Source organism: Pteropus medius, unplaced genomic scaffold (genome assembly GCF_902729225.1).
Source record: "Pteropus medius unplaced genomic scaffold, Ma_sr-lr_union100, whole genome shotgun sequence".
Classification (NCBI taxonomy): Eukaryota; Metazoa; Chordata; class Mammalia; order Chiroptera; family Pteropodidae; genus Pteropus; species Pteropus medius.
The window spans coordinates 3,897,511-3,919,436 of record NW_024342470.1 but is presented as its reverse complement, the minus strand read 5'-3'; the positions used below and the strand labels follow the sequence as shown (position 1 = coordinate 3,919,436).

Sequence of the window (21,926 nt, the reverse complement as noted above, 5' to 3'; positions counted from 1 at the left end):
AATTATACAGTTTTTAGCTAAAAAGAGACCATGTGGATAATAGAGCCCAACTTCTTTATTTTAAAGATGAGGAAACTAGGGTCTAGGAAGGTTTAATGAGGATTTTTATGACTCAGTTCATGGCTAAGTGAGAACCTACTACTTTCAATTCCTCATTTAGTACTTTAACAACTGAACTATGCCCAAGTTAAAACATTTCAAAATGTTAAAGTAATGAATTATTTATTAGAAAACACTCTCCTCAAATTGAGAGAGATAAATTACCTGTTCTGTTTGTTTCCATTTCTGTTCCAAAGCATCAAACATGACTCTGCACAGTTCTTGCACATCGTGCTGCTGCCAAGCTATTTTAAGATAAAATTTAATTAAAAATAGCAATAAATTTAGTGCAATAAAATGTTAACTTGTTTAAAAGCAAATGTCAGAAACATGGGAAAAGTCTACAGAAAATGCCAAATTTAAAAGGAACATAAAATATACACTACAGTCATGAAAAGGGGGGAAAAAAATCAAGAGACCTCAGCATTTTATAGATAACATACTTTATGGTACTATGAATATTTGCTATTTTTGTTATTTTTCACTGTAAAGAAAAATCTGACAAACTTTAAAAATTTTAGTTTTACATACAGAGTATAACCAAATATATTTTATAAGAAATTTTTATCTGATCAAAAATTCATCCCTCAGAGCTTATTAAATCTTTTAAATTAGTCATTTTTAAAGCACACCAAAAAGCAATAAAAATGTTTAAGGTAAAATTAATTAGTTCTTAATTTATTTTGTTATTTGTTTATAATATTGTCTCCCAGAATTCCTTTGAATATTAGAAATACTTATCATTACAAGAGAATTAGTACCCTCACTACTATCCCATCCAAAGCTCCTTGTAACATCTGTGGTTTCAATTGCTCTCTTTTTGCTGGTTTGTAACAATACAAAAAGCCTTTGTAGTTGGTATGGGATACTTGTCACTGGATCTTCTTCAGATTCTTCAAATTCCCACCTATTAAAATGAAATGAATGAAAATTATAAAATATTTTTATTCTTTAAAGTATAATATTAACCTCATAATAATCTAAGATCCTAATTCTGGTGGCTATACAGTTTGGATATTAATTGACGCTATTAATATCTAACGAAATAGTTTTTCTCCAATTCATAAATTCAGAAGAAATTTAGATTTTAACAAGAAAAGACATGAGAAAGTAACATGAGTGAAAGACATTTAGAGGAATCATCAAATTTGAATCTGATCACGACTCTTGTCCTAATTACTGACTCACAAAAAAAATATAGGGAGAACAATATTAAATGACACTGGCAGCATTTAACCATCAAAATCCAAACTGTTGAAAACTACAGGACAAATATCATCAGTTTTCAATATATATATTTAAAAAAATAAATTACAAGGGAGAAAAAAGATAGAAGGGGATTAAAAATAGATTAAATGTCAGGCCAATCAATTTCAATCCATGGATCTTGTTTGGATTCTGATTTGAAGAAATTGGGGAAATCTTAGCACAGACTTGAGATAAAATTTACAGATGATAGAGTGGGAGAATAATTCCAAAAAATCAGAGTGGAAGATTATTTATAAAAACAACTGATCATGAGTTGATAATATTCAGAGCTGGGTGATAGGTATAGAAAAATTCATTACACTATTTCACTATTTTTTAATACATCTGAAATTTTCTAAAATAAAATGTTTTAAAGAGAATATAAATAAATAAAATAATCCAGATAAAATTTTTAACCTCATAAACTTATGATAAACATTAGTTTTGCCCTAACTACAGGGATTGTCTCAATAACAAGCAAATTTTTACCATAGAACTTTAAGATCTCATGGAAAAAATAAGATTGGAGGACTAAGGTTTATAATGCCTCCACATCTAAAGTGGTAGAGTCTGTGCTGGTTATCATGTAATAAGTGAAGAAATGGAACAAATAGATTTCTAGTCTTTAATGCTAATGCTACCCTTTGTCTGTAGCCCAGCAGAGCCCAGTCTTTTCAACAAGTTATCGCTTCCTTAGTTCTACGTTATGAAACATCATCGGACTCTCAGACTTTGATTCCCTACCTGCAATAAACATCACTCTAGTCTTACGATCTCCAAGGCATTTGGCCTTTCTCTTTAATCTCATGTCTCACTCTCCCTTCTCACTCACAGGGTTCCAGTCACAATGCATTTCTTTTTTTCCTCAAAGACTTCTGCACTTGTAGTTCTGTCTGCCTTGAATGCTCTTCCCCCAGATCTTCATAGCACTGGCTCCTGTGAAGTCTATTCACATGGTAGTTCCTTAGAGAGGCCCTCCCTGACTACTCACTCCAACTCCTGACAACTCTTTCCACATTGCCCTGCTCTATTTTCTTCGTGGCAGATATGACTGTGTGAAATGAACTCATTTATGTAAGCTGACCTATGGAAGGTCTAAGGGAGGGACTCTGTTTCATTCACCACCGTAATTTCTGTGCCTAAAAGAGTGCTTTGTACACAGTAAGTAGCCAATATATGTTTACTGTTGAATAAGTAGCCTTGGTTATGCTCTTAATCTTCTCCACAGTGATATAAATTTATAGACCACTTTCAAGGGACTCATGGTTAATCAAGTTCTTGGGACCTCCCCTCCTATGCACTACTTGTCAAAGCAGGCACATCACCCTAGACTATGCAGTTTGTTCTAGTTTTGAGGGCAGGGTCTTTCTTCTCAACCTGGCCAAACCATATCTAGCTTTATGACCTCAAATTCTATATTCTATATTAAGCCACTTCTCCAAGTATCATTAATCTCCCTTTTCACTAAACTATGGCATTTATCTGCTCTTAAATGTTATTTATACTATTTCATACATACACATGTTGCGATTGTGGAGATCTGTAACTTACTCATGAACAAAGGCCTTATTTATAACTCTATCTCTATTCACCAGGTTCCTAGCACATAAATACTAGCTGAATGAAAATACTTGTTGAATGAAAAATATGTCAACTTTTAAAAAAGTAAATTCAAATTAGTGAGCTTACATATGAACGTAATGGTAATATAATGTTTGAATACTACACCAATATTAAAAGTTCCCAAAATACTTTAAATAGATATTTACAGTAATTTCAAAGATGTTACTCAAAAGTAACACAATAAAGGAAAGAAATCAGTTTATTTGTACTTTAAAATGTTTTAAAAAATAAAAGTTATGTATACCTTAGAGAAAGCATACAAAACAAGGGTGTACTAAATGTATCATAATAGTTACTCATAAAAATAAATGTCTGACTTTAGGGTTTATTTAAATATGGACTTCCTTCATAGAGCATGTATCTGATGTATATACAGTCTTTTAGAAACATACACACAAACACAAAACACAGGATCGTTGCATTATATATTAACTAAAAACAAAGTTTGAAAGTTTAAAAAGACAACTTTGTTTCTTGAATTGAGAAGTGGAGGGAAAAAGGTGGTCTACACATTTGAATTATCTTGAAAGCAGATAACATGTTTCTTCATAAAGGAATTAAAGTTGTAAGACAGGGAAGTTAATATACAATAATTTATCTCAAATGTAAATCTTATCAATTTTATCCTTTGCTGTCTACGCAGTTCTTTCTCCCCAGAACATTTTCATATGCCAATCTCCCATAAAATCTTTTTCTTATATACTATTCAAAAAGGTGTGTCTTATGCAGTGAGAAATGACTCATACTTTACAAATAACTGCAATAAGATAAATTAGATTTTATTAGCTAAAAACTATATTTTCATTCTTCAATAAGTTTTACTTTTAGAATTTTTTTGAATACTTACTTATATAATGCATTTCTAAATTCAGGAGTCATAAAAAGTGTTTGTAAAAGGCTATTCAAATAGCAAGTCATTGCTTGGTTTACTAATCCCACATATCCTTTAAAAAGAAAACACAAACATAAATCAGCATTTATATTTAAAAACAATTGAGAACTTAAGGATTTGATATATGGTAAAATTGAGAGGTTAAGGTTACTCAGTTGGAAATTATTTCAATTTTTTCATCAGCCCCTAAAAAGACCCCATTTCTAATATATATACTATATAAACCTTGCTTCTCAGAAAAAGTCAGGGTATCTTGTTATATATGTCCAGATAGACCTATGGATATTATATACCATGTAATAAAATTTTAACAAAAATGCTTAATATGATGTTTAATTGACATAAAAATAATGTTTCCCAAATCTAGACGTTGTGGATTAAAATTAAAAAGTATGAACATATCCACTTTAACTATCACATACACCCAATGTAGGAAGACTGAACCGAACCCATTACCCCTGTCATCAGGCCCCATAAACGAACTTCTATGAAGAATTAATAACGAGATAAATTCATTACATGAAAACTCAGAATGATTTCCTCTATTTTAATAAGCCATAAAGTTTGAGATTCTATAGATCAGCATGCTATGCAGAGTAAATATAAAGTAAGAAGTCAGAGAGAGAAGTAGAGAAGGAGAGAGGGAAGGAGAGAGAAGAGAGAAAAGAAAAAGAACTTACATGAACTTCAAATTTAAGTGAATAATTAAAACTACTTAGCTTTATATGTCTAATTGGATATGGCTACCACTGCTGAAACATTTTTAGAACTTCTCTTTTGAAGCAGAATTTCAGGTCCAGTTTATGAGATACTCATATACAAAAAAAAAATCAGTTTCCTCATTTTAATTACACTTCAATATGTAAGCAAAATGTGGTAAACACCTTGCTTAAACTTACTCCTACTTAATACTGAATGACTTGGTTGTCTCAAAAAAACATATCTTTTCTCAAAAGATGCTGAAGATGTTCATCAATGCTTTTCAAAATACTTTTTCAATTTCCCAACAACTGTAAAAAAATGTCTTAAGAAATGGTAGGCTCTGTGGATAACTACACTGCCGAAGAAAGTGATGAAAGGACCAAAAAGTATGCATGATAAATCTTGGGCAGTTGTGAAAAAGAGGAATAGATTCCACACTATCTGTACCTGTACGATTCTAAGAACAGACCAAGTAGCTACCCACTTTTCACACTGGAATAAGGTTCAAGCTTTGATTTCTAAAGGCTTTCATCTTTATTTTAATAACAATGTGTTTATATATTTTACTCTACATTGTTTTATAATTATAAACCTCTTCAATTCCTAACCACACCCCATCTGAGTTGTTTTCACAACATCCTGTCCTTAACCTGCATCAGAGACTTTACTTCACTGTTCTGTAATTACCTATTTATTTATATATTTTTTCCAACAGACTGGGAGGGCAAGGATTGGATTGGATTTCTCTACTCTACTACTTGGCACATGGGGGGAAATGCATAAGACTTGCAAGTAACTCAAATCTATATATTTGGCCTGATTATTAATAATGAAAATCATTATCTCATTCTTAATTCATATAAACAGACTCTTCCCCATGAACACCACTACCAGGAGAACAGGTTGTTCTACACCTTCTTCTCTGCAGAGACTGCCTGGGATTTGCCTTCTTCTCCATCTCTTTCCCCCAATTCCTCAACTGTTAGGGACAACCACTCTACCTATAGCTTTAAAAAGTAAATGAATACTACTACTGTCCTTTATATACCTTACATGGCGATCGTGTACCATTTATTTATGACCTTATTTCCTTTCCCTGGGCTTAAAAAAGAGGTGATGAGGGGGAAGGGTTAAGCGAAGGAGGGAGGAAAAACAATTCATTTTTGCATTTGCTCATTGATTTTATCATTAGCAATAAAATCACATAGAAACCTACAGCCTTTTGTATTTGACTCAGAACCATAAATGTACTACTATTTTCTTAAAATATAAAGATTTTAGTAAGACTAATAAGAATAAAATGCTACTGAATTAATAGAAATCTTTTGTTAGTATGCACTGTATAAATTGACAAACTTCAAATGACAACTATTATTAAGTGGGTCCTATATCTAAAATAGCTATAAATCAATATTGTTAAGTATAAGCCAGTAAAGGAGAATGTGAGAATATATGTCATTCTGTAGAGGGTACATGCAGAAATACTGAACAGAACCAAGAGATAATGAAGTAAACATTTAACAAGCTAAATGAAATAGGATGTAACAGGCAAACTCCTGGAGTAGATAAAAGAATTGTTAAAGAAACTGGGCACGGACTGATATTGTGGATTTAAATGATGAAATACCCCAGTTTTATAGTTTCTAATCACATCCAAGTCCATAACAGCCTTCAATCCACTCCCATTCCTCAAAATTCACACTTCCCCATCTCCAACAATTTTCTATCAACAACAGCTGACTACCAGAGGGATTGGTAGGCAAGGAAAACAGAAAAGAATATGTTAAGTCTCCAAACCCACTGCATTATAGAGAAATGTGTTCCGAGAGCCGAGGTGAAATCATGACAGCATTTTCCAGTGAAAACATTTTGTACACAGGACCAAGATGTACATTAATTTCTTAAAGAAAAATGCAAATTCAACAGTCACTAACAAAATTTTGAACCACAACTCCTTAATCCAGAACACCTGAGGAAAATGTACAGGTAGGCGAATCGAGTGGAGTAGAGATGTGTGAGAACATTAACTGGGAATAAAGACTATGATTACATGACAATGTATATCAAAGGCCTCTAAAATTTCAAAAAATAAATTCAAACTTAGTAATTCAATTTCTGGGAACTTACCTTAGGGAAATAATAAGAGATGAAAATAAAAACTTATGTGCAAGAATGTTCATTATAACATAATACACAATTTAAATACCTAAACCATACAATGAATGAAACACTAATTTTCAGCCATTTACAATCTCATATTAAAATATCATTTAAGAGCATTCAAAAATGCTCCCTATATAGTATTAAGTGAAAAATATAAAATAAAAATCTGCTAATATCATTATTACCCTATTTTCTTAAAAGCAAACATATAAAGGAAAGATAAGACAAAAAGAAATAATCACTAAAAGTAGTTAATGCTAGTAGTACTGTAAGTGATCTTCGCTTTTTTCATTTTATAGTATGACAATAAACATATATTACATTTGTATAATCAGAGAAAAAAAATTTTTTAAGTATGTTTTAGTCTTTAGGAATTTATAGGCATCAAACAGCCATATAGTACACACAGCACAAAGTAGGAGGTCTGTACATATTTGTTGCATAAAGGCTAAACTGGTTGTCAAAATACAAGGCAAAATTTAAGAATTTTGATTTGTTAAAACTGGAACTTTCTCAAAGTATTCCAACTATCTCAAAATAATCTAAAACAAAATATGCTTATTTAAAACAAAAAGCAATTTATCCAGCCAACTCCAGAGCAGCTAAATCTGCATCGCTTTGGAACCCACATTTTTTAAAGTATCCCCAAATGATTATATGTTTAGGCAATTAATCAACTCTATATAAATAAATGTACTTTTATATAAGTAAAGCGACTGCACTAGTTCAATAAATTGGAAAAAATTCAAAACTCTGCTTTAACCATATTTGGTAAAAAGTCAACAGGAAATTTTAGATTACATGATTAATTTCAAACACATGATTAAACTAAAAGATAACACAGTAGGTTTAATAAAATAACCTTGGCCTATCTGCTTCAAAATCAAAGTATCCTCTGTAGTCTACTCTAATCCAAAAGGAGGTAACAGAGACATTCCTTTTCAAAGGAAGTCAACATAGGATTAAATTCAAAATAAAAAATTATCCAAAAGTTCTTCCTTCAAAATACAATAGTCAATATTTTTTACTTTATTATTAAATAGTGACAGTAATGATAAAAACAACAATGGGCTGAAGAACAGGGAAACCACGTTCTTGTTCTAATTCAGTTTTCTAATCCATAAAATAAAGGGATGAGGCTTGAGATCACTAACATTACTCTGGATCTAATGCTCTATATTTCATAAAAATACAACAACAACAAAGAATCTTACCAGTTTCTGATTTATTCAAAATAGATGAATAGGAGTAACTCTGGCTAACATAATCACTGGTAGACCCGACAGAACCTTCTCTTGGAAGTGGACCTATAAATCTGTCATGGACACTGTCATCTCCAGCACTGGAATCCTCCTAAAATGCAGCATAACCAATATTTACTGAATGGTAAATGTTGCTAAAACAATGAAAAAAGATATACTAATTGCTGAGGCATTACTATTACTGTTATTACCAAGACATTTAAAGGAGTGTATACCCTCACCATTTTCCTGTAGGTATGTTTGAAAAATGCCTGAAATAAAACTCTTTAGAGAGGTGTTCACGTCCTCTTCCAAAGTTCTTATGTTCTCAATTTTCTTTAATTCTCTTTCAAATATTGTTTGCACAAAATAAGGAGATTTTTGGTACTAATAAATCAAAAGGACTATTGTGAACTCCTTACTGACAGTCAATCACTCATTTTTACATCCTTGCCAAGCACACCTGGCAGGTGAAGGATACTCAGTTAAGTGTTCGATTAAATGGATAGTTTCCTACTGTCTCCAATAAGAAACCTTCTATTAATGAGGAAAATGATGAAAAGGATTAAGGGATATAAAATAAGCATAAACAATTAAGACAGAGCTGAAGAGTAATTACAATGCATTTTAAAACATGAATTCCCAAATTGTCAATCCAGAGGTTCCTAAATTAATAGCTAATTTCAATGTCAGACTACTTAAAACCTTCTCGTGATATCATAAAAATAAATGATGAGATTAAGGAAGGTCAGAGAGCATATTCTGATACTGCTTCAGTATGGATGCCCTGTGTTTAGTTATTAGCTACTGTCCAGAGAGGCATTCTAATTCACAACATACTTCTAAATGAAAAGCATCAAATAGAACTTTTCCTAAGGAAAATTTCATTGAAAAGAAGGGTTCTGAAAAAGTCCATAAATTCTCTGAGCCTTCCTTTCCTCAGTCTATAGAACAGCAAGGTTAAATCAGATCAGGTTTTCTCAGTCTTTTTAAAGAAATGCCCCTCAAATTGGAAGTTACTGGGATAGATGATCTCTAAGGCCACTGGACCAGACAGGAAAACCTATGGGAATATGAATTGCAGTAAACACTAAAAGAATAGAAACAGATCACATAACTTACAAACTAGTCATTCTCCCCACCGCCAAAAGGCAGGGGGAAAGTAGGACTGAAAATGGCAAAGTAGAGAATTCTGGGGGCCTGTTCCTCCCCCTAATACAAAAATCATTGGCCAAAGTGCCAAAGATTTACAGCAACCAAGCCATGCTTAACCAAAGGAAAGGCCACTGAAACACAGTAGGAGATTTTTGTGGCATTTTAACTTATCCAAGAACCACCCTCCCTCACTGCTGCGGTGGTGGTTTTGAAGATGGCAACTTGTATTCCCAGCATGGCAACAGTGCTATGGATGACCAACGTAACCAGATGAACATATACACTTCTAACAAATCAACGTACAATAGAAAAATAATTTATTATACATAAATTACAAAACTCATCTCTCTTCCTTCCTTTGGAAAATTGCTTCTGAAGTAGTAGGTGACAGTGCACAAAAATTATGAATATAGGGCTTTCCAAATAGTTTACCAGCAGTATTTGAGGTTGTTCACCATCTTTATCTGTCAAATGCAGAAAGTTCTTCTTTCCTGCCTCAAAATTAGCATCAAGAAGAGACTTGTCACTGGTATGATCCAGCGGAGCCTATGGGCATAAAGTAAAATATCTCAGATTTTGAAAACAATTGTAATATAAAATAAAACAATATGCTAACGAACACATATTTACAATTATTGGGCTTGAACAGTATTTTTTCGTAAACAAAGATTCTGGTAAATTCTGTTAATCTAGACTTGGAATGAACTAATCTACTCATGTAATGGGATGGCTGAACCCCGTGACAATGCATATACTGACAGGCATCCCAGATGTTCCCATTCCTCAACATCTAAAAGACTGAAAAGAGAAAAGGTAAAGGTTAAAAAAGTAATGTTAACATTTATGATATTTGTGTTTCTATGTTCTCTAAAATGTATGCAATATAGTATTAATGGATTTTCAGGAAAATTAAAGATTTTATATAACTAAAAACATATTTTTATAAGAATTTCCAGATAAGCAACACACTAAACACCAGAACCAAAATAATTATGTAATATAACTAAATGGGCACTTTTAGAAAGACCCCTTAAGGAAAAGCCTGTCCTAGTAAATGATACGTATTTTAAGTCCATTGCTAGGATCCAGAGGATATAATGGGGATGAAAAGTGATCACTCCTTTGAAAATTAAACACCTAAGATATTTAGTCTTTATCCAACTCTTTTATCTTTTAGGGCAATTTCGACCCTAGCTGTCATTCTGATTCACTCTAGTTGGTGAATGAAAGATGGGGTCCTGTATGCTCCAAGCCTGACTCACTCACACTCCAGTCTATTGTTGAAAAAAAATGCATGAAGGGATGAACACTTTATTTTTTTCCTTTAAAACATTTTTGTTATACTAAGGAATGTTTTAATGTTTTAAAGAGATGATGAATGTCTCTTTAGAAGGATTTATTTTATGAAAATGTACCTCTTAGGAAACTAACATTTTATAAAAGTAGAGGTATTAAGGACAAAATTAATTTAAGTGATTTTGCCACTTGCTATTTGTGTGACTTTGGGGCAAGTTATAGATACTTCACTTCCTCGTGACTCAGTTTCCTCAGCTTAAATATGAGCTATAATACAAAGCTATAATAGCACCTACCTTTTAGAGTGGTTATAAGGATTAAATGAGGTTATATCTGTGTAGTGCCTAGTACCAGAAAGATGCAGGAGGAAACATCAAAGTAAGGCTTCTTAAAAGATAAATAAAATTGGTAGATATATACAACATTATAGAACCATCCTTTAAACTTACAGTTACATGGTTATATGACAGGGAACAGTCAAAGTTACAGACTAAATATTGTTTCTTTTGTTTATTTTATTGGACTACCAATTTTATTGATGGTGGGTAGTGAGCAGTCACTGAAGGTTTTTAAATCGTAAGTGACACAAGTGCTCTGATTTAAGATGACTGAAGATAATTTTAACAGTATGCAGGGTGAATCTGGACTGAGAGAGGAAACAAAAAAGACTAGAATACTATTCTAATAGTGCAGATAAAACCAACTCAAAAGTTTCCATCACTCATCCATGCAAAATTGATCAATGCCTCCTCTTTGCACTCATGGCAAATTTATAATATAATATTTAAAACATGTTAATGTAATTATTTGTTGATACATCTGTCTCTACAGCTGGACTGTAAGATCCCTGAAGTAGAAGTCATGGTACCACCAAACTTCTAATCAGAGGCCTACCACTCTATCTTGCACTTAATCTCTGTTAACATTGGGGTATATATCCTTCCACTCTTTTCTCCTTCTATATACATTTTTTTCTTCTTGTCCAAAAATTAGATTCTAAAATACATATAATTTTACATCCTGCATTTTTCATTTAAAATACAAGATGAACATCATTCCATTCAGTAAATACTGGAAATTTTTCTGTAGTTGACATAATATTATGATAGTCATCTTACATGAATTAAAAAACTAACGATGCAAACTTTAAGATAAGCAAATATAGAATCAGGAATGAAGGCAAAGGACAAAGAGGGATGCCAATTACTGAGTTGCCTGTAGGCTCTTAATGTTATAGTTCTGCTTATACTAAAAAAGGATTTAATATGCTCATTAATAACAACACTAATAATGACTATAATATTATTCATAGCTTAAGAGAAGATGCTTTAAGCCCAAGGTTTTACCATATCAGCAGTATTGATTCCATTTCCCCACACCAAATCAAAGGTTCCATTTATGTAGCCTACTTTGTTGGCCACATCTTCAAAGAGCTTTCTGAGTGGAGTAGAAGCTGGTAAATTTAAAGTGATCCGTTCATTCACTGTCTTTGAATTAGTGGTATCTTGTATTATACATAAGACTCTAGGTTCTTCAGCAGCATTCTCTATCTGAAATTTAAAAAAAAACACACACATTTATCTCCAGTGGAAAACAACTATAAATAGCCATATTTTCTACAATTAAATATTTAAAAAACCCCACGAAATATTATTTTCTTTGTGCCAGTATTATTGTGTTGTTATTCTGAAACACCATAATGGATATGTCAAACATATAAAGTACCACATTTGTTTGTTTTGGAAAAAATGGGGCATATTTAAAAATCAACATTCTTGTGGATATTTGCTTTCACCTTTTAAAAGTCTGTATATCAATGGTCAACAAGCCATGAAGACAGTATACCTGAGCAATTTTCAGTTGAAAATAACAAAATCTGATCCTTAAAAATATGTCATTACCTTGCGAACACAGTCAAATCAAGTATGTCTGCATATCCTAAAGAAAACTGTATAGAAATGCAGTGAGGACTGTCTAAGATCACAAAATCTATATGTAAGGGACATAGGCAACCAGTCCTCAAGACCTTCATGCTACTGCACCCACAGACTACATGTCAAAAATGCCCATTATTGATGCATTGGGAGCTGTCAAGTTTATCCAAACAGATTAGCCAGCAGACGGGGAAGGAAAAACAAAGAGAAAAAACACTTTGAATTACCAATGTAGAAGGGAGTTAGAGTCACAAACTCTTCCTTCTTTTTTCATTTAGTGCATAACTTAGTGATGATTAAAACAAACAAAAAAAACTTTTAAGGACACTTTCTCAAAGAAGCTATGCCCTCCCCCAGGCTGTTGAAGAACACTGCTTTTCTTTTCCACTTTCCACAGGGGAAGCAGGCTGCATCAGACACGAGTGGAAGTAGTTCTTTCTCTCCTCATCTCTTTCCTCTTCTTCACCTCACACAATCACCAAATTCTATCAATTTTACCTTCTGGACATCCTTTTGCTTTTTTTTCCGGCCTTCAGCAATCAGAATCTTACACAGAAATTACAGCAATAGCTTCCTGAGAAGTTTAACCTCTTCCAATGTTATCTTCCTTCAATCCAGAATAGTATTTTAATATGCAAGTCTGATTATGTAAATCTCTTGCTTTCCATCAAAGTCAAGTGCTGCAGTCATTTAACTGAGGGATCTCTCACCAGCCCAAAATAGGTTTTCCAGAAATATGAACTGTACAAACTAGAGCTGTATATAAGAATTTGTTTTTTTCCTTCTTTTTTATATCAGCCCCAACCTTTTGTTACTACTATATTATCTATTTTTAAATAAATTTATTATCACTTACTAGTATTGAAGATAGAAAGTTGGTTTGCTTGATGAGCTAATATAATTTGTTTCTGCTATATATGATTTTGCGTTTTTAAGAGAATATTTAAATTAAGTCTAATCCAATTAGGTTAGAACAGAAATACATTAGTACAAAAGAAGTATAACATTTAAAACAGGTTGGCTAGCACTACATTACAAACAAATCAAAACATTTAATTATCAACAATAACCCATTTAAAAATGAAAATACATTTCTATAAAATAAAAAGGATAACAAAAAAGAACATTAGTATTATACTTGTGAGAAGAAATAAGCTTTACCTACCAACTAACTTAAGGTGTCATACTGAACATGTAATGTTTTACATATTTTAATCCCAAACTGAGAAACATAAAGTGCGCCTTTAAAAAACCCTGGTTAATAATAAGAATGGACAACTCTAAATTTCAACTACAAAAGATCCATTTTTATAGCTTCAGTAGTATATTTCAGAGGTAAGTTCAAGTTTTCCAGGTACAAAATACCACAATGGCCAGAATTTTAAAGCTTCAGATAGGCTGGAGTTGATTGTCCAAGGAAGATGACCCTACCTAAGATTTCAGAAATCAGAAGTGCTGAAACAGCAGTATACATCAGCATGGTGATGTGGCAACATCAAATGGCCAGGCATTAACAGTTCCTAGTTCTTTCCTTAAATATGTGAGCACAAGGTACAGGCACTCCATCCAGCCTTCTCGCCTTCCACCCAAAAATGTAAGGAAAGTATCCCCTACCGAATCTCATTTGAAGACTTAAATGTACTATATTAAACACAAAATTTAATCCCATGTATGTCTTCTATTCTTTTTAATGACAATAGCTTTCTTTTCTGCACATTGCTTATAAGTAATTTTCCTCCTTTTTTTTTTTAATAGGAAGGGTATAAAGAGAAAAGTAAAAATCACTTGTAATCCTATAACATAGATAACTATTAACATTTTAGTGTACTGTACACACACACATAGACATATATATGCATGCTTTTTAGACACAAACATTGGGTTAGAACATACATGCTGTTTTGTTACTTTTTACTTATAAATATATAATTTTTCTCAAACTTTTTATATCATTTTAATAGTTTTATTTTATTACATGGATTAATAATAATTTGTTCCATCAATTCTATTTTACTGACTCTTAAGCTAGAATCTGTTACAGTTTAGAGATAATTCTATGATGAACACCTACATACAAATTTGTGCACTTTTCTGTATCCTTAAAATTCCTATAAGCAGAATTTTGGGGCCAATCACATTTTCCTCTTGAATTCAATTCTAGGATAACTGAAACAAACAAAATACTCTACTCTTCTTTAAAGCTCCAAGACAGTCACTTGTAAATCCTATGACTTTATATCCAATCTTCTAGCCCATTCTTTATTTCTCATTTAATATGTGATATATCCATAGACTCCATCTAAATTTTTGATATCATAATTGCCAACACTAATCACACTGAAGTGAAATCTCTCTCCTCCCCACCGCCCATCTCCCAATTTGGAAACTGATAAAAAAAAATTTGTTTTCTTTCAATTATAACATCAATAAGATGTACCAATAATTTTATAACAACTTTTCAAAATAAAAAAACTCTACCATATTATATTAAAAATGTAAATTTTCAAAACATTTAAATGTGAAAAGGTATTTCTTAGAATTGGAAAAATAAGGTAGCTATCTTTCTTAATTTGTTTGGAGCTCTACCCCTGACTGATTCTACTTATGCCCAAAGAAAAAAGCAATATAACCTTCAGGTGAATTAAAAGATAGCTAAAATTTTTACCACTGTTTTTCCTTTTTTTTTCTTTTTCCTCTTCCCATCAATCTGGGCTGGTCTTGTGACCAGCTAGGACCAACAGAATGTGACAGAAGTGATACTGTGTGATTTAAGTAAGACCTTAAGAAATCAGCAGCTTCTGCTTCTCCACCTCTTAAAACATTCCTCTTATAACCCAGACGCCACAAACGAAAGCCAGTTACTCTGGGATCACCATGCTGTGAGGAAACCCTAACAATCCACACAAAGAGAAAGTGACCACTTAGAAGAGCACTGAAGTACCCGACATGTGAGAAAAGCCTTCTTGCACATTCCATCCAAAGCCAGCCACCAGCCAAACATAGCCAAGTAGTGACTCCAGATGATACCATTTGAAGCAAAAAAAACCTGACCAGCTGAGCCTTTGTCCAAATCCAATCCCATAGAACTGTGAACAAATGAACCAGCTATTGTTTAAGCTACTAAATTTGGGGGGTAGGCTGTTCCATAGCAATAGTTAACAAAAACACACCTAAATATGTTTAAGCACACATAACCTCTAGTTGGTAAAGATGTAGTTGGTGATGGAGGCATTGCTAAGGGGTCGGGGAGAGTGTCCATTTACGTACTTACCCAAGCTAATGTTGGGTAAGATATCTGAGGATACAACAATTTAGGGAAGGTAGCACAATTTTTTAATCAAAAGAGTTCTATGTTGAATAACAGAGAACAGGTAAGGGAAAACCAGTACAAAGTTTTAGAAAAGTCTAAAGCATGTTCCACTAGGGAAAACATTTAATATAACTTAGGTGGGCTATTAGAGGGGCACAAAGTTTTCTATAGAGAAAATCTAGCCAGATACAAAAAAGGTATATAGCATAAAATTAAAACACTTATTTTATGGACAATTCAGCATATTACACTTGAGAGAATAAGGGGAAAAGTCAAAAACAGTTATATTAACACTGTCTATGCTGAGAGTATTCTCTGTCTATGCTCACTGCAGAAAAGAAGCTAGATTTCCTAGCAAGGTCTGAAGAATCCCTGAAAAAAGTATTAAAGAATAAAACCATATTCTTGCTTTTAAAATATAAAACATACTGGGATAAAAACAATAAAAATATATTTTTCTTCCAAAGATAAGCTTGCTGCTAGGAACATCTAGAAGTGGTTTGACACAAATAGTTCTTCTAGGAACTATGAAAGCATGTTTGTTTGTCTCTTAACTCATTTTGTCTCCTTTTTCTTGGCATACTTGATAGTTTTAACTTCAAATCTGAGTTTTCTGAAGTTAAGATCATAAATTTTGTTTCAAAAAAATATTTCCTAGCTGTTTCTTATTAAACACATAAAACAAGGTGTATAATTGATGGTATATATTCATAATGGCATTAGCATGTAGAAAACAATATCAAATAAATTCAAAGTTATCAAGATTCAGATTTTTCTAAGAGAAAAAATTAAGATAAAGAACTTTAAAATATTATGAAGGGACTTCTTTACCTCTAGATTTAATAGTCAACCCATTTTCTCTCAAAACTCTTTCGATGTTATAACAAAGAACAGTATTAGGATTGCGAACTTAAAAAGATATAGACACATGCACATGTCAGTCCATTTTATCTACTCCTTCATACAGGAGCTGATATGAGCTAAGAAATTAGGCCTAAACACATTATCCTTCTGGATATCCACAGTTCATGCTTAATACACTGCCATACATTAAAATAGAGAATGATGGTGTGACAACTATTACTAATTGAAATTTATTAAATTTATTGGCCTCATTCAGACTAAGCATTTTTACATTAACAAGTGACAATTCCTGGGGTAATGATGGGAATCCAAATTTATATGAAAAAAAAAAAAAGTATTTTATTTTTAAAATCCTCCCTCCACTACACTCAACTACCCTAGCAAACTCTGATGTTATATAATCCTTTCCTAAGTGGTCTCTTGCCACAAATCACTTGGAGAAGACAGAAGAGATTCAAAGAAGAATAATGAGGGGAAAAACTTAGAGCTACAGGGATCTGAGGAAATGAGGTATTAAGTAAAGGTTATAATGGGATGCCCCCCCGAAAGTCTAGGTTTGTACACAGTTAGTAGTGTACACAGGCTGCCAGGAAAGTAATAGTTTTACTGAATTCTTCAAATAAGATTTCTGCATTTTGACACTGGAAATTATTAATTGATTTAATCCCAGGAGTAATAATATTTCAGAAAATAAATATATCTGTAAAAAATAGACAATATACCCAAAAGTCAAAACAAAGAGTTCTATTGTTTTTATATCAGTTTTCCCCCTCATTCACTTGTTAAAAACAAAGGACTACCAGACACATTCAAGGTGATTTTCAAATTATTAAAATAGGAAATAAAACAGTCAAACGAGCATAAAACTTAACACATGCCTTGTTATTAAATAAAAATACTAACATGCCATTACTTGCTCTGCTGATCATCACACTAAAGCAATTACATCAGCAGTCTACCTGTAAAAATTTCTTCTTCATTTCATCAAAGATATTTTGTCTGCATCTCCAAAACACATCCTATGGTATACAGAGAACAAAATGAATTACTAAAATACAGATGTAAGACAGTGAATTGAGAATTAACCTAAAGACATTTTTGCAAACAAAATATGTATTAAAGTATTATTATGCCACTTAGAATTTTACTCATAAATTACATTTGAAATTTTTATCTCAGGCCTCCATTATCCTTTTAAGGTCATTGAAAATTTGTGCTACAGTTATAAAGAATAATATTAACATGGAAAACAACCATGTTTTAACAGAGTGGTATCTTAAGAATTGTATATAAATCTAATTTCTAAGTCACATAATATTTGTTCCAGTTTTATTGAGATATAACTGACATATAACAATGTAGTATTAGTTTAAGGTGCACAACATGATTATTTGATACGTGTATTTTGTGAAATGGTTACCACTGTAAGTTTAGTTAACATCCGTCATCTCACACAATGATGAGAACTTTTACGATTACTTTCTTAGCAATTTTCAAATATACAATACAGTATTGTTAACTATAGTCACCACACTGTACATTATATCCCCAGAACTTATTTATTTTCTAACTGGAAGTTTGTACCTTTTCACCACCTTCACCTATTTCGTTCACCTCCACACCCGCTACCTCTGGCAACGACATCTGTTTTCTTTATTCAGGAGTTTGGGTTTTTTTAGATTCCTCATATAAGTGAGATCATACAGTATTTGTCTTTCTCTTTTTAAGTCACACAATATTTTGAGTCCATTAAAGGAACTCTGCAAAGAAACCAAGAGATCCCTGCTTTTGGCAGTTTAGGAATTTAGATTCTTCACATGACAGATATTCTTAAAGTAAGGCTGCTTAACATTATCCCCTACAACTATTTTCTTTTAATATAAAGATCTTTATTATGAGACAAGCTTATTTTAACAATTAATACAAAAATAATCTCTTGAAAAATATTGGTTTTCCATCATTCCACACTTTTGCCACACGAACTTGGTTTTCTTCCATCCTCTTTAATTAATAAAAAGACCAACATATGGTTTTAAAAGGTGATTTTGATCACGCACAGTAGCTTGGATACTATCCTATATCAATAAAAAAATACATTATTTGCTTTTACAATAAAAATATATTTCTATTATAATAGCAGTAGTTTTTTGAAAAGCAACTCTAAAATAACCTCTATAGCAATTATTAACAATTTGATATACATCCTATGAGATCTCTCTCCATTCTATGTATATTTATTATATTGTTAATTATTGACCAAATAGAATCATTCTGTACACTATTATTTGAACTCTTTCCTTGTTCCTCAACACTTACTCGTTTTTCCATGCCAAAAGATTTAGTTTAAATCTGCTATTAATGGGTACTTAGGAACCTTCAAATTTTCACTGCAGCTTTGCTTATCTGTACATTTTTTTTCCTGAAGATAATTTCCAAAGAGAATTACTAGATCAAAGATTATGTACTCATTTTTCGGATTTCTGATACATGGTGCAAAAAGGTCGATTCTCTCTTCCACAAATGAGAACTGAACGGCAACTACATGTTCTACACTGCTCTAAGGCACTGAGAAAATAGCAGTGAACAAAATCCTTGCCCTCAGGGAGCTGACATTGTACAGTGGGGACTCAACTATAAACGAATCTAAACCATCAGGCCTCCACCAGCCTCCGAGTCTTTGCAGTTCTATACACTGTACCTGGAATGCTCTACTCCTGGATAGCATCATGTTTATTCAAATATCATTGTGGTGGCTTTAAAATATATCTATAAATTCTCTGACATGACTCCCAGCAAGAACAGGAGCTAATTCCAGTCTCCTTTAACATGTGCCAGACTTAGTAACTTCCTGTGATATACAATATGGCTCCCAAGGCTGATTAGAAAAGGCAATACAGTTTACTAATACTGGCTCTCTATCAGATGCTCGCCCTTGGAACCCAGCCATTATGTTCTGTGGGAGCCAAGTAGCCACATGGAAAGGTCACGTGTAGATGTTCCAGCCACAACCCAAATGAGATCCCAGCTGGCAACCAGAATCAGCCCCCATACATGTGAGTGAGAAAGAATTCAGATGATTCCAGCCCCCAGCCTTCAGCTGCCCCAGCTGATGCCTAGCAGAGCAAAAACAAGCTGTATTATTTAATCTAGCCTTGCCCAAATTGCACATCTGTGAGCAGAAGTCACTAAGTTCGAGGGCAGATTATTATGCAACAAAAGACAATCAGAATAATAGTCACTTTATCAATCTGGCCCTTCTCTTACCTATTAAAATTACGATCCTCTTGGTACTCTTCATTTTCCTTCCTTGCTTCAGGTTTATCCATAGTACTTAAAGCTATCTGATATATTTGTTGATATTTTATTTATTGTCTATGTCTAAAAAACGTCCACTATGAGTCAAGATGTAATAGCAAACTGGATTTACCTTTCCCACCTTAAACAACTAAAAATCTACATGAAATATATGAAGCAACAGTTTTCAAATATGAAACAACAGGCAACACAGGGCAGTGGTTCCTGTGAAAGGAGGAACAGGCAAGGTAAGCCACCTTCCACAGGCTGCAGTGCTGGGAAGGAAAAGCCAGGTTGAGTCCAGAAATCTCAATTGAAGAGTTTTAGGTGGGGAGTTTAAGGAGGCCAACTGTGCTAGAATTTATAGGGCTGAATACTGCAAATAGCAAGCTCCAGAGATCTACAGATCAATCCTCTGAGTATTCAGCTGAGTACTCGTCAGTATATGCATGTAAAGAAACCATGTGAGGCAGAGAAAAGAGGAAAGAATCCTTGGAGCCCACTTCAATTCCCACCAGTGAAAAAAAATCTCATAAAACACACTGAAAAGAGTAGTACTGTGTCAGTAGTGGGAGCAAATTATGCTTAGCTTAAAGGCTACTCTGGCCCAATCTTACGAAGCTTAAAAGCAAGCCTCTGAAGGATCTAACTGTTTATGAGTAAATTAACTGCATCTGAGAACAAAGCGCAAGTATATTTATGGGAATAAAAAATATCCAGCATCCATCAAGGTAAAATTCACAATGTCTGGCATCCAATCAAGAATAAACAGGCATGCAAACAAAGCTGTAAACTATGACTCACAATGAGAAAGATCAATCAATGAAAACCAACCCAGATGTGATACAGATGATATAATCAGTAGACAAGGACATAACTATATATAACTCTATTCTATATTTCAAGATGTAGAAGAGTATGTTTAGGAAAACATGGAAGATTATCTGAGACGAAATATATAATAAATAGGATTAACAGGTTAGGTGTCATTGAAGAAAAAAAAATAACGAACTCTTAAAGACAGAGCAATAGAAACTATCAAAAATAAGACACAGAGGCAATAATGCCCCCCCAAAAAACAAACAAACAAATAAACAAAAAACCTGAAAATGGGACAGCTTTCTTATCAGAGGCCAGAAGGAAGTTACATATATTTTTCATGCTTACAGGAAACACAAAATAAAATGGCAGACTTAAGCTCTAACATATTAACCATTATATTAAATACAAATGGTTTAAATAAACCAATCAAAAGATAGACATTGAAAGAGTAGATTAAAAAACATGACCCAACTATATGCTGTCGCTACAAAATTTACTACGTACACATACACGCACTAGATATACAAATGTATAAAATACATATTATGTCAAATATGTGACATTAAAACTCTCTACCTAAATTTATTTGTAATATATATTTCATCAAATATTTTGTATGAAAGTAAAAGGGTGGAAAAAACATTCCATGCAATCATTAATCAAAAGAAATCAGGAGTAAATTTTAAAACTTAACATCAGATAAAGTAGACTTCAGAACAAAGAAAATTATCTTTTCTTTGTTAGAGAAGAATATTATATAATGACAAAAGGTCCAACCACCAAGACTCAGCAAATATATGTGTATGACCCAAACAGAACTGCGAAATGTGTGAAGCCAAAACTTATACAACTGAAAGGATGAAATAAATCTAAAATTATAGTTAGGAGATTTCAATATCCCCCTCCCCCACCCGCCAGAACCAACATATAGAAAATCAGCAAGGACATATAAAAACCCAACAATACCATAAACCAACTGGCTCTAACCAACATTTATAAAACATTCCAACTAACAAGGACAAAATATACATTCTCTTCAAATCCCCATGGAATAAACAACCAAGACAGACCACACCCTGTGCCATAAAACAAACTACGACAAATTTAAAAGAACTGAAATCATGTAGAATGTGTTCTCTGATCACAATGGGATAACAGAAGATCTAAATAAAAGGAGAGACATAATATGTTCTTACAGTGGAAGACTCGACAAAGATGTCAATTTTTCCCGAATAGATACAGTTTTACAGCAAGTCCTATCAAACCCTTAGCATTGCTTTTTG

General features: G+C 32.8%; 1 protein-coding gene across 6 annotated transcripts in view; it reads right to left on the bottom strand.

Annotated features, from left to right (window-relative positions):
• The window catches only part of USP47 (ubiquitin specific peptidase 47), a 96,002-nt gene that overhangs the window by 47,891 nt on the left and 26,185 nt on the right, over positions 1 to 21,926 (bottom strand). For 3 of the 6 annotated variants that reach the window (XM_039863612.1, XM_039863613.1, XM_039863617.1), the window contains exons 2-8: positions 17,487 to 17,546; positions 11,766 to 11,969; positions 9,556 to 9,669; positions 7,942 to 8,080; positions 3,818 to 3,914; positions 861 to 1,006; positions 265 to 344 (exon numbers count right to left, since the gene is read on the bottom strand). In XM_039863612.1, the coding sequence (XP_039719546.1) occupies positions 265 to 344; positions 861 to 1,006; positions 3,818 to 3,914; positions 7,942 to 8,080; positions 9,556 to 9,669; positions 11,766 to 11,969; positions 17,487 to 17,546 (840 nt within the window). Of the gene's footprint in view, positions 1 to 264; positions 345 to 860; positions 1,007 to 3,817; positions 3,915 to 7,941; positions 8,081 to 9,555; positions 9,670 to 11,765; positions 11,970 to 17,430; positions 17,547 to 21,926 lie in introns of all 6 variants that reach the window. The other 3 variants (XM_039863614.1, XM_039863615.1, XM_039863616.1) reach the window with 2 other exon arrangements.